The 13,314-nt window shown below is 42.2% G+C and overlaps 1 protein-coding gene across 2 annotated transcripts in view; it reads right to left on the reverse strand.

The window, feature by feature from the left end:
- The window catches only part of DEPTOR (DEP domain containing MTOR interacting protein), a 75,822-nt gene that overhangs the window by 12,886 nt on the left and 49,622 nt on the right, over positions 1-13,314 (reverse strand). For both annotated transcript variants that reach the window (XM_082307234.1, XM_082307235.1), the window contains exons 6-8: positions 12,687-12,821; positions 9,520-9,590; positions 8,753-8,857 (exon numbers count right to left, since the gene is read on the reverse strand). In XM_082307234.1, coding sequence (XP_082163360.1) covers positions 8,753-8,857; positions 9,520-9,590; positions 12,687-12,821 — 311 coding nt within the window. The remainder of the gene's footprint in view (positions 1-8,752; positions 8,858-9,519; positions 9,591-12,686; positions 12,822-13,314) is intronic.

Consider the following 13,314-nt stretch of genomic DNA (forward strand, 5'->3'; position numbering starts at 1 on the left):
GACTGAAAATCATAAAAAGATGTTTTCTCTGTTGTATTTTGTGTGTGTAGTTTGCGGCTTACATCCTGCTGGAGTGACGTTTGAGCACTGCGCTGCCCATCTGCATGGGAATGGGTCTTTCCCATATTTTCTATCCTTCAGGGGGGTGACTTTTCACACGCAGAGTTTTGATTTCTTTGTCATGTAACAGTCCCTGATAGCTACAGCAAACACCTAGTCTCTAGTCCAATATAAAGCTGGCTGATTTTTTTAGGTGATTTTATGTCCACTGACTCAGAAGAACAGAAGCCCACGGTCCATCGAAGAGAGTGCAGTCCTGCAACCTGTCTCCTCGGTGGTGAGTGTGCACTCAGAGACATCTGCACAAGGGTGGAGTTCACTTAACCATCCAAAACAACTTCAACAGAAGTACTGGGGCCTCGGAAGAGATGCCTTCAAAACAAACTGATCCTTAAACAGTTCTGTGGGGAAAGAAGCAAGGCAAACCAAGGAAACAAGCAGAGAAATGGAGATCCACCAAAAAAAGTAGGAATGTAGGATGAAATTTTGACATGTCTGAAGACCAAGAGAGCTTTATCATGGCTTTAAAAGAGCCAGAATGTCATACTTAGAGTCTAATGGCTTGTTAGCAGAAAACAGAGCAAAACAGAGGAGAATTTTGGTAAAGACTAGCAGAGACTGGAATACAGTGGCATTGGAAATAGAAAGCCTCTACTCACCCCCAACAGTTACAGCCTGGGCAGGGATGTCAGGGTGGTATGTCGCAAAGAAAGTATCTGGAGTTGATGCAAACACAAATTCCTCGTCAGGAGGAGGAGGGCGGCTTAGCAAGAGAACAGTTGTACAGACTGAATTTTGAATCTCAGCGGAGCCTGTGCCAACATAACATTGCTGCACAGGAGTCGGTAGGTCCAGCCTGTAAATTTGAATCTATGTGTTGCTCTGAGACTGGGAAACCGAAACCATACACTGTGAACCACAGCCCCAGGAAACACAAGGAAACTTTAGCAAACCTGGAGTTTTATTAATTTGTACTGGTATGAAAATGGATCTGCTCATCAAAATTTTTTATTATGTCAGATTTGTTGGCATTTTCCATCTGTTTAATCCCACAGTACTTTACAAGAATATCTACATATTCTGGTATGAAAACAGTCAGCATAGTTGCACAGTCTGTGACAGGGTAAAGAAGAGAATCCAAATCCAAATTGTCTTCCATGTGGCCACCATGGGGCAGGTTCCACCAGCAGGCCAGTGGTACAGTGTCTCTAAGATAGTCTCCTGTCACTCAGAGAGGTCCAACAATGATAGGGCTTCCACCACGGAAGAGGAATAAAGCAGACTGAGTAGCTGGTGCACCAAAGGGGCAGAAGAGATTTGCAGCTCATCCAGTGCTGCACTGGGATTCCCAATGACAAAGGGAAAGGGGGACTGCTGAGAAAACATTTCATGATTTCCATCAACCTAGAGACACTGTGCTAATGCAAAGGATGATCAAGGCCATAAGGACTCTGTTGTTGCACTAGCAGTATTCTGTAATGAAAGCAAAGGAGCGATTTGCCAAACCTTGTCTCCTTTTGGCAACCAGACAAAGTTTTGGCAGTGACACACAATGCAGCTCCCAAAATCATGTTTTCCCTCAGTAAGAAAAGTCCCTAGTTGGTGAGAGAGCTGAATTCACAAAACTCTCAGACAAGAGGAGATGGGTGTGATGGAGCCTGCTGCCCAGTACTCACAGAACTATGTTACTGTCATAATTTTGATGGCAATAATCCCAGTATAGTTAGACTACCAGGGTTTTAGGGTAGGTCCAACCTATTGAAAAGTGGTAACAGGACTCACTTTAAAAAAAATGGGAACTACTCATTGAGGTTAATTAAACACACCCACTGGAAATGGAAACTTTGGGACAGTTACAGAGGCATCACCACAGCTCACCAGCAAACTCCTTGAGCAAATGATGACCACAGACCAAAAAGAGGAGGCAGGTACAGAGTAGGAACACCCAGGCACAGATTCATGAATTGATCAAGAAAATACGGTAACTGCTATACATGCTGTTAAACAGTTGTCAAGGACAACTAACCACTAATCCATTTTTCATGTCAATGGCAGAATTAAGTATTTTCACATTCACAAATATTTCATCTCTTCCAACTTCTATTGAATCATCATGCTACTGACTAACACAGCTGCCTTACTAATTTTTTCTTTAGTCTTTTAGAGAGATTTCTACTACTAAAGATCAAATGAAAAAAATAGCATCCACACTGTTGACCATTATGTTCTTACTATGCTCTTAGCACGTCCTAATGTGACAACCACTCTTCTTGAGCATGACTTACGAGATGTTCAAGGCTAACGGCTACCCTTCTCAGCTCACTCTCTCCAATCTCTGTGATGGGTAGCAGCTCATAAAATCTGAGGTTCTGGTTACAGCTGCATAAAGTGAAAGACAGAGCTACAACTTGTTTGAATTTTCTTTGGTTTTGCAAAACCAGAGTTGATTTTATGGTAAAATATCAAATCTGATTTATTAAAATTAGATTCCTTTAATGCCATAGGTGCTTGAAAACAGCTTCCACATTTCTATGGGGGAGAATGGACCTTTATGTTACAGTTTATAATTAAATACTATCAGAAAATGAGGCACTCACTTACGGAGACATGTTTGAAACTTATATATACATCTATACTCAAGCCCTACAGTAGCGGCATTCATCGCACACAGTGCTATGCGCATTTAGCTCTGCTGCTTCTCTATTTATGGACAAGCTATGAAAGCACTTTGTCAGCAACTTTTTTTGAGTGTTCACATTACCAAAAACACTCATTCTGAATTCATTCTAACGTAATTATCAAATTCAGCAGCGAGCTGATAACACAGCTAAAGGAAAATACCAACCTGCCTCAGTGTTTTCATGCTGTAATTGAAAACAGATGGCAACTTGTGTAATTTATGCTTTTCTACAATCAGTAACATGTTGGTATAAGATAAGAATTCTAAGACTGAATTGCATCTGCTTCAACAACACCATATGCTAGTGCACAGTATAAATATTTATCCAAACCTACTCCATCTTCTCATTTAAAGCTCAGTCACATGAGATAGTGAAAGTACCCTCCAGATACCTTCAATTAGCACTGAAGCATCTCCCCAGTGCATTAAAGGGTTAGAGTCCCAGCACCAAACACTGAGGGATCTTCCCCTTCCTAAGCTTCATGGAGAGGCTTAAGTGGAGGCATGTTCGTTGTGCCTTATTTATGCAACATAAATCCCAGTCTTTAAGCTCTCACTAGGCTGCTTTTAGCAGTTAATAAGTTTCTTACTCACAATGTCCAAGTTTCTCTTCTTTTCCCACTATCCTGTAAAACACTGGAGATTGGCCACAGCCATAAATGGGATATTTTTTCTTGGGGGAATAATTTTTTTTAAGATTTTTAGATTGGTTTATTTTGCTTGTCAAACAGTTAAGCAATCACCAGTTTTGAGGTCAGACTGGCAACGACCACAGAGTGGGTTTTGCGTTTCTCTGCAGCATGGGGTACGTTCAACCTCCCGAGAATTTCACAGTTCAAATTTCTTCCTGTTGCAGGAATCAAAGGCATTGGCAATTCCTCTGGTATCACATGCTTTTGGGTCAGTTTTCTCCTCACTTTACACCTTATAATGCATAGCTTTTGGTCCTTTATGTTACAAGTCTGTAATATTTTGTGACTGTGGCAGTATTTGGACTCTGTGGACTAATCAGATACAGTACCAATGTTCCTTTGATTGCAGGGAGACTGGGCTTGATGACCTCGATGGACCTGGCAGCAATCTGCACAAAACAGTGGCTGCTCAGTTACACTTGAGATTTGGCTCTTATTCTGCTAGTGAAATCATTTGAGAACACGGACCTGAAATAATCATTTGTGAATGCAGAAGACGATGGCACAGGCAGAAAATTTATGAGGCTGACCTCCTCCCTGCACCAGCTTTTAAAGATCAGAAGGAGAGCAGAACCTCGATGAAGTGATCCTGGCCGTGTACTGTAATCCCCAAGCAGTGCTCAAAACAGAAGTGGTTGGTACCAGTGACCATACGCGGTCCCCCAAACTCCCTGCTACTAACTGAAATGAAGAAGAACTAGAATAGGGTAGAAAAGCTTGAGTGGCCACTGGCAATTTGTACGATACAAAGACCTTAGGTGTAACAGCTATAAATACTAATTTCCTCATAATCAGTTTAAGAAGACAGATACTCTTTAGCATTCTGCAAGGGTTAGAGCTGGGCACTGATTTCTCCAGCCAAAAGGAAGAACAGATAATCAGCAAAATGAGCGATTAATTTGTCTCTTTCACAAGCCTCACACTAAGCTAGGTCTGCTCCTTTTGTCTCACTCTGCTGCAGTGATGTCATATTAATAAGACCGCGTGATGTATAATTTAAGTCACTAGTTTGAAGTCAAGTTGTGTAACTTTTCAAAGAATACTTGTACCTTAAAAACAGAAATTAACTTACAGAATAAATCACTGAAAAAAAGGGGGGGAAAGAGTTTTCCTAACAACTGGCAATATTTAGCAGTGTCATCTGCAGAGACCTGAATTTTGCAGCCAGTCAATACTGAATATTAAAGCAACCTGCAAACTTCAAAATCCTGCTGTTCCTGTCTTCCACTGCTGACGACAGCAGACAGCAAAACAGAGCTGCAAATAACTTACAAGTACGCATTGCAACACTGACTCCTTTCATAGCCCCGCGTCGCCTCCAGCTCCCACTTGTTAATGTGCTTACAGCAACCACGCTCTTCACAATGCTGTCACAGGCAACTGCATTTCAACAAACCAGGTCTAAAAATACTTTAATAAAGCTAATTGACAAGATATTTATGAAATTATTTGCTCAGCTTCATACTTGAAACCTCGGATTGTAAATGATAATCCTATGTACCAGGCCCAGAAGAGGTATCAAGAATTGAAGCCAAAAGCATTACACGCTCTCAGACCCCTTTGGCAGACCATGCTAGTAGGGATCTTCTCAGAATTAAATTGTCTGAAAAATCCCCCAGAAGAGGATGTCACATATAATGAGATGGCAAGTGCTGCCATGCAGAGGTAGAATCATAGAATCATAGAAGGTTGGAAAAGACCCTTAAGATCATCAAGGCCAACCATTAACCTAGCACTGCCAAGTCCACCACTAAACCATGTCCCCAAGCACCACATCTACATGTCTTTTAAAAATACCTCCAGGGATGGGGACTCAACCACTTCCCTGGGCAGCCCGTTCCAGTGCCTGACCACCCTTTCGGTGAAGAAGTTTTTCCTAATATCCAACCTAAACCTCCCTGGTGCAACTTGAGGCCGCTTCCTCTCATCCTATCACTTGTTACTTGGGAGAAGAGACCGACCCCCACCTCACTACAACCTCCTTTCAGGCAGTTGTAGAGAGCGATAAGGTCTCCCCTCAGCCTCCTCTTCTCCAGGCTAAACAACCCCAGCTCCCTCAGCCGCTCCCCATAAGACTTGTGCTCCAGACCCTTCCCCAGCTTCGTTGCCCTTCTCTGGACACACTCCAGCACCTTGATGTCCTTCTTGTAGTGAGGGGCCCAACACTGAACACAGGATTCGAGGTGCGGCCTCACCAGTGCTGAGGACAGGGGCACTATCACCTCCCTGGTCCTGCTGGCCACACTATTCCTGATACAAGCCAGGATGCCATTGGCCCTGTGCACGTGGGCAACGGAGACCCATGCATCCGAGCACCCAGAGCCGTGCCCACCACGCAGCCACTGTGTGTGGTCAGAGCTCCGTCCCAAGCTCATTGAGATTTCTACCAAGACTCCCAATTCACAGCGCTTTGGAGCAGGCCAGGAACCCAGCCAAGGTCAGACTGAAAGCAAGACACCACAAAGTCCTTCAGGTACATTGAGCTTGTAATGTTTACTGCTTTATATAATACACGGTAGAGTTTTAAGTGCACAAAGTGAGGTCCTACAATGAGATTGTAGGCAGCAGTCCTCTCTCAATAATTTGTCCAGTGTAATGCAAAGACAGGAATATAGTGCTCTCCGAGAGAGATAAATGCAAAATCACAAGCTTTACAAATAAAGACACTTCCAAAAACGATTACACTGGATACATCTCCTTAGGAGGAAAAACCCTGCTGCTACTGCCAAGAACTTTTCTACAAACTGCAACGCCAAGTCTTGGCTCTTCTTCAAATTCTTGCCCTTTTCATCATAGCCAACTTTCCTTGTTAGCACTTCTTTGGTGTAGTGCTCAGAGCAACACTGGCAGACAAAAGCCTCTTGCACCAGCCCACCAGAAGTTACTGTGCCCAATAGTCTATTTTCGAAGTGCCGCTCCTGCAGCTTCCACACAGGGGAAGGTTTATTTTCAAGGAGCTGTCATCTAAAGCCTGCCATACGAGTCCTTTAAATTTGCCAGATTGAGGAGTTCTGTAAACAGATGGATTAAGTGACATAGATTTTTTAAAATTTCAAATACTGCACTATAATTTACATACCTATTGCCATGGGAACACCTCAACAAAACCCCTTATTTTCAAAGAAAACTGGCATTTCTTCACCAGAGGCTAAAGGTATTCAGTGTTTCTGAAAATGGAGTGCCAATTTTGATGTCTAAACAGGGACTTCACTAATATATGGCCATAATGTTTTATGTGCAATTCTGCTCTGAAAAGCAATTTTATACAAAGATAGCACCTTTGCAAATAAACAGATCTGTCCTTTGTGCAATTTCAGTGCAATATATCCAGTTTTATTGTCTAAAATACTGCTTGCTCCCCTCAGGACAGTGGACTATTTTACATTCTTATGTCTTGAATGGTTCAGGTAAACCTCTGTAAGCCCATCAGAGTACGTAAGTGCATAGAGAGCATGAATGGAAGACACGAGGACATAATTTGGTACATAAAACCAGTTTCAAAGGTGAAATATGGAAGAACCCAGCTTAACTGAAATGTCCTAGTGTGTAGTTGCAGGGCTGTTAGCATGAAGCCAAAAGTAAAAACAAACCAAAGGCCCACTATATTCAGCCCTAAGCTGCTGTGTTCAGAAGTGAAATCTCTGGGATTATACATATGACTCCACAGTGTTATTTTTACAAGTCAGGTTTCAGAATAGACCTACTTTATGGCTAGCTGCTATATTCAGAGAATAAAAGATGCTGTAAAGTACTAAACTCCCAAGTTCAGCATCTAGAACATACACATGAATAAATTCATTATTTTTTACATTTAAGTACTTTAAATTTTAGGCAGGATTACTTTTCAAAAATTATACTCTTCATAAGAAAATTGTAACTGTATATTAAATTTATGTATTGTATAAAACATATAAAAAATTCCAGCTCCCTCAGGAATCAAGCCATTTGCCAGCAGGATGTGTCAGGGTGCTGCCTGCACCAACAGGTTTCGCAGCTGCCATTCTCCTTCCCAGGGGTTTGCCTGCCTGTACTCAGAAATAAGTAAATGTTTCAAAGACAGTACACTCTTACAAGTTTCATGGAAAAAAAAAACAGAAGCCAGAGAGAGGAAACTCCTGTAGCGCATTTGCTAAGGAGGGTGCCATGGCAGGCCTGGCACCGTGCGATGGGCAGGATGCTCACCTCTCGAGTCGTGGCAGCGCACGTTGCCTCCAGCTTGGTGGGTGTGAAAATATGTGTGAGAGACAGCTGGGGTGAGTGTGATGGGAACGGGAAATAAATTAGAAGGCAGGACAAAATTCACAGCAAACTGGGCTGCATGTGGAATACATCTGAAACCCTCCTCTGTGTTGTTACCACACAATAAAACATGACATCAGCTGAGCAGTTAATCTTTGTGTCTGGCTCAGCCTGGACACTGGAGTAGATGTAGCAGTTAAGTTTCCGTTTCTTGCTTTTATCTATACTTGGCATAATGCTTTGCTTTCTTTTCCCACGTACGAGAGAGTGAGTAATTCACAGATACAGGCAGAAAGTGATCCAAACCTGCAGGTAAGTCAATGGGCTCTGCATTAGCAGTACAAAACCCTTCACATGGAATTTGTATTTATTTATTCTTAAATCTTGTATGAAAGTATTTAAATTCTTTACGAAATATGAAAGTATCATACATTCCTCTTTCCAAAATGTCTTAACTGCTTTACAGTGAACAACAGGTCATGCTAGCTTCACTTCGAATAGGTATGTCTGACTTTGCCTCTTCCTCTTGTCCTTCCAAGTCCTCTTTGGCAGACTTGGCAGTGTTAGGTTAATGGTTGGACTCAACGATCTTAAAGGTCTTTTCCAACCTAAACAATTCTATGACTATGACTATAGGCAAAGTCCAGAAGCTGCATACCAACAACCACATAAATTGCGAAGTCAAGAGGAGGGAGGCTAAAATTGTGCAGTTGGAAAAAGGTGAAGATAACAACACCTCCCCCAAAACCCACAAAAAAAACCCAATCATCACCAAAACTAGCCAACCAACCAACCAACCAACCAAAAAAAATACCCAAAAAAGGGAAAAGATCAAGAAAGCAACTTGATAAATGAGGATAAATGAGTTTCATGTGAAAAAGGGACTTGAAGAATCTCAAAGACAGAAGGAAAAAAGGGGCGAAAGACAGCAGAACTCACTGTGTACAAATGCCTGAAACTGAGACAATGATTCTCAACCCTGGAAACAAAAGCACCTCTCCCTCCCCAAGTACAGGCAGCCCAAGACCTTCACTGAGCAGCACAAATACCCCTGGTAAATCATCCCGTTTTGAAGACGCACCTTCATCCCAGCCGCGGCTGCCGGCCCACTGGGGTCCACAGCCTGGATGTGGCAGGGCTTGCTCCCCCGCACCACAAAGCCCCAGCCCACTGCGTCGCCGACAATCTGGAAAGAGAAAAGGACGTGATCACCTTTGGGCAGCTTGGTGAAATTCAAGGGGGTAACACCTAAATGGTTCAAGACATAATTTCAACATGTCTATACTTCCAAGACATAGTAAAGGACATTGTGTACAGGCTGCTATATCACTCATGGGAAAGGCTCTATCCAAATGATTCCTCTTGCTTTTAACAAACTTTTTTTGTTGAACTAGAAGGCTGTAAAAAGCAATGCTTCCAATGACTGGGTTCAAAAATGTCTTTGCAGAAAGGCTTTCTCTAATAGTGAATATGAATCAAAATTTCTGTCCATCATAGTCCAGAAAGACTTAAGGAGAAGACTTCAATTTAGGTAGGTAATCCACTCCTGCACTGCAAGTATTACCAGGAGCACAAAGTCTAGATGAGTTTGTATAATACAAATATTATTGGCTTTATGTAATTTTACACTCCATTTAAGTCAGCAGTACTACATTGGCATAAAGACAGGATAAACAAATGCAGAATCAGACCTGAAATGTGTGGAAGTACTGATAACGGAGTTTGGGATTTTAAAGTACAAACCTTAGCAAATGCAAATAAGCTCTAATCATCCCATCAGAAAATGTCTGTTTGGATTACCTTATGCATACAACATGCAGAAAATAAAGAAAAATACTTGAGACATACCGTAAAAGTTTTTCTTACATATGGGGCTCCAGGCATCAAGAGCTCATCAGCAGTCACAGGTCTCTTTAATACTGTGGAGGTACATAAATGAATATTCAATATAAGCATTCCTCTAGAGTTTTTCCTAATAAATAAGATACAGTGTTGGGATACAACATCGTTTTGGTCCCACTTCCCATACGCTCTTTCAGTTCTTGCAGACTTGCTTGAAACCAGTAAAAGAGACAAGGAAAATACAGCAGAATAACTGTGAGTACAAACGATGAAATCTTTGGAAAATCAGGGCATTTAGCCAACAGACTTTGTTGTCTGCAATCAAGATCCACTAAACACTATCACAAACATCAGAGGTGGCTGTTCCTGTGTCCAGTGTTGAAACGAGTGACCGATCTTCCTGGCCTGGAGCAGCTTTTCTTCCCGGCTCGCTCTGTGCGTGTTGGGTGCTCTCTGCTATTTCATCTGAGATGGGTTTGAATCACAGAATTAAGTAATAAGAAAATTCTGCTTGAGTCAGGAATTATCCGAACAAAGAGATTCCTGCAATTGTAGGCACAGACATGTAACCCCATCTTATCCAGGGACAGCCTATGTAATCTATAGCTGGCTGGGATTTTACATGAAAGAAAATACCAGTGAGTTTCTGCGATTCCTCACTGCCTTGCTATGTAATGGGGTAATTTTCCCCTGAACAAAGTAAATGTAAAGTTCTGCCAAACCAAATCGATACCATTCTGCATACCAGTTTTCATCTGTCTATAAATGCTTCACAAAATGGAGGACAATGGGAAGATATATGTTGTTCACCATATTGCCTGCTTCACCTCTAAAATTACGGCTGCTTTTCTTTTAGTGATAAATAATTCTGATGATGTCTGCCTTTTCAGTCACAGGTGGATGATAAAATTTCCCACAGATGTTATTTGAAGATGTTCATGAGTTTCTTAATGACATTCATGGGAGTAGGGAGAATTCTAGCATACAAACCTATGTTTTTTTTTCTTTCCCATGGATTTTGACAAACTGTCATTTAGCCAGCATTACACGTTGCAGAGCATGCCTGGTCAACGTAAAAAACCTGAATGATTATGCTCATTCGATGAGTCAGAATCAGGTAATCATCCACGCAGGACTCCCTTGCGTGCCTCCCTTCATTATACCTCCAGAAATATTTTTTTATTTGATGATTGTTTTTCTACATGACTGGTCAAGTCATGACCTGGGGTTTTTTTAGGTGTTTGCCTGCAAGAGAACTCATCTGACAATACGCCTCTGCCTTGTGTTTATTAGCACGCAGTTCAGCGACATGCTCTGGTTCTGGATAGCAGGAAACTATTTGTGAAAAAAAATCACTTTATAGTCCAGAAGAGGATTAAGAATTCCTCCATAACATTTACATCTGAAAGCCTTATGTTAACCTCTGTGAGATGACGTGTGGATCTGTACTTGCGCTACAGGAGAAATTACCCTACATTGCCTGTAATTGTATGATTCTTAAAAATAAGTCTGTTTATAAGTCTGTTGCTGTCTTCTTTCAAATATGAGCCTGTTAAAGCTATTCAGAGTTTGAAAACCAGTCCTAAGGGACTAAATTAAGAATTTATGCAAGGGCAACATCAGCCTATCCTTTTTCTTCCAGTGCTGTGTAATCAGCTGCATTAAAATAAACTTGTTCTCACTACTCACGGGTTGCCACTTTGTATGTAATCAGAATCATAAATGAATGGCATAGTTGGCATACTTCAGATAACGCACATATTTATGGACAGTGCATGAATGCTACTTTATCTGTCCCAGAAGATTTTCCAGGATGTAATTAATAATGTACTGGATCCAAAGAGCTCACCGTACAAAACCTATCAGAGCGTTTCTGGGAAGTACACCTGAGAGATATTCTGCCAAAACATGATAATGTGGCACTCTTCATATCGGGGCAAACACATTGCATATAGGGGTAAGCACATCGGACGGTGGTGCCGAACGCCCAACAGCAGCGCAGTCCAAGGATGCAATGCCCACCAGCACTGCGAGCATTCCCCCAAGCTGGACAGCAGGTCTGCTGTAGGGGGTTATGGCTTCTGCAGTCACACCGAGTCCTTCACCTCATACTGAATTCCCCGCAGAGCCTAAGGAGAGGGAAGGAAATGTGCTAAAAGGAGAAAGAAAGAAAATGTCCCCATAACTATGACTTTCTTTCTGATGGCCAGTCTGCACAGCAGGAACGAAATGCACTTCACCTCACTCATCTCCAGAGTAAACTGTCAATGTTTTGAACAGGATTCATACAGTGCTTGAGGCACTCTCTAGTAATCATTTCCAACGCCAGCATGCCTTTGAAAGCAAAGCTTACACATATCCACTCAAACCTTCCCCTGTTGCACAACGCTCCCCACACTGTTGGCAGAGACCTGGTACATTTGAAATAATAAGGAGCACAAACGGCAGCAGGGACCCTGCTTTGAAATTCAGCATTGTTTCTAAGGAAAACACAGAGGTTGAAACATCTATCCTGGTCTCTTTTCCCCTTCCCAGACGTACAGTAAGAAACAAGTTTAAGTGAACTGTGGAAGAATGGGTGTGTTTAACCTTCCGGCGTGGGATAGGAAATCCTTTCAAAAGGAAAATAAGTTTCAACACTACTTTTACCTTCCTAAACAGACCGGCGTAAGACCTAAACAAATGAAAATGTTGAAATGATCCCTGACAGGCTGAAACAATGCTGCCTCTTTTTTTAGAGGCTGCTGTTTTCTGAGTTATGTTATTTCATAGCAACTCGAGTGGCCACCAGATAGTTAAACTCTCCTCTGACTTGCACCAAAGGAATGTCTCTAGGAGGAGATTTGAATCGGTTCAGAGCTTGGCAATGAAGAGGCAAATCTGGGTCTCTGACTGCATGTCCTCCTAAGAGATAAACTGCAGCTCGAACCACAATTATGGGCTTGATGCAGAGATTATTGGAGGCAGACGTCTGGCGTGTGTTCAGCAGGACTTCAGGCTAGGGGATGATAATAGTCCCCTCTGGCCTATAAAACCTGTGACGCTGTCAACTTTTAATCTCTCCTTGAAAAGATAAACTTGGACACGATGCTAGGCATTCTTCACGTCACCTTCTCCCCCAACAGATGTCTGCGCCCTGTCTCCTGTGCATCGTAAGCAATGCTGGTGCTCACCAGATTTGGGGTTGCAGAGCACGGGGGGACTGCTGCTGAGCGTTGGGCTACTGCTGAAGTACCCGCTGCTGCCACAGCTACTCATGCTGCTCCTCCGTACTGCCGACACGATCTTTATCTCCTTCGTGGGACTCACTACAGAGAGAAAATACAGAGAGAAAGGGAACCGGTATCAATTATTAAACCCATTTCCCTGGTTTCTTTAAAACAATAGCAAAAAGCCATGCTTTCGCTGACAACACTGGGAAGGGGTTAATGTGTTTTACACAGTTAGAAGAGTCACTGCATGAGTATGATATACTCATGTATACTGTAGCTAACACAATGGGTGAACCGCTCCCATTGCAGTGTCTTCTAGGGGGCATTTCAATATAGGGAAATAATTTCTTCCATTTTTCCTTCTACTTCCCATTTATTCTTTCAGTTCTTGCTAGATCTTGCTGTACAGCAAATGCTGCAGGACCCTTTCCCCTCACTTTTACTCTTCTCGAAAACTCCACATAGAATATATAACCAATTACTTCTGGCTTGGAGGGATTTTAACAAGTTCTATTTGTTCATGGACACTGATTTTTGATCAGCATCTGACATGCTATTGACACAGGTGCAAAACCACCCCAGGGAGCTA

This window comes from Platalea leucorodia (genome assembly GCF_965183815.1).
Source record: "Platalea leucorodia genome assembly, chromosome: 1".
NCBI lineage: Eukaryota > Metazoa > Chordata > Aves > Pelecaniformes > Threskiornithidae > Platalea > Platalea leucorodia.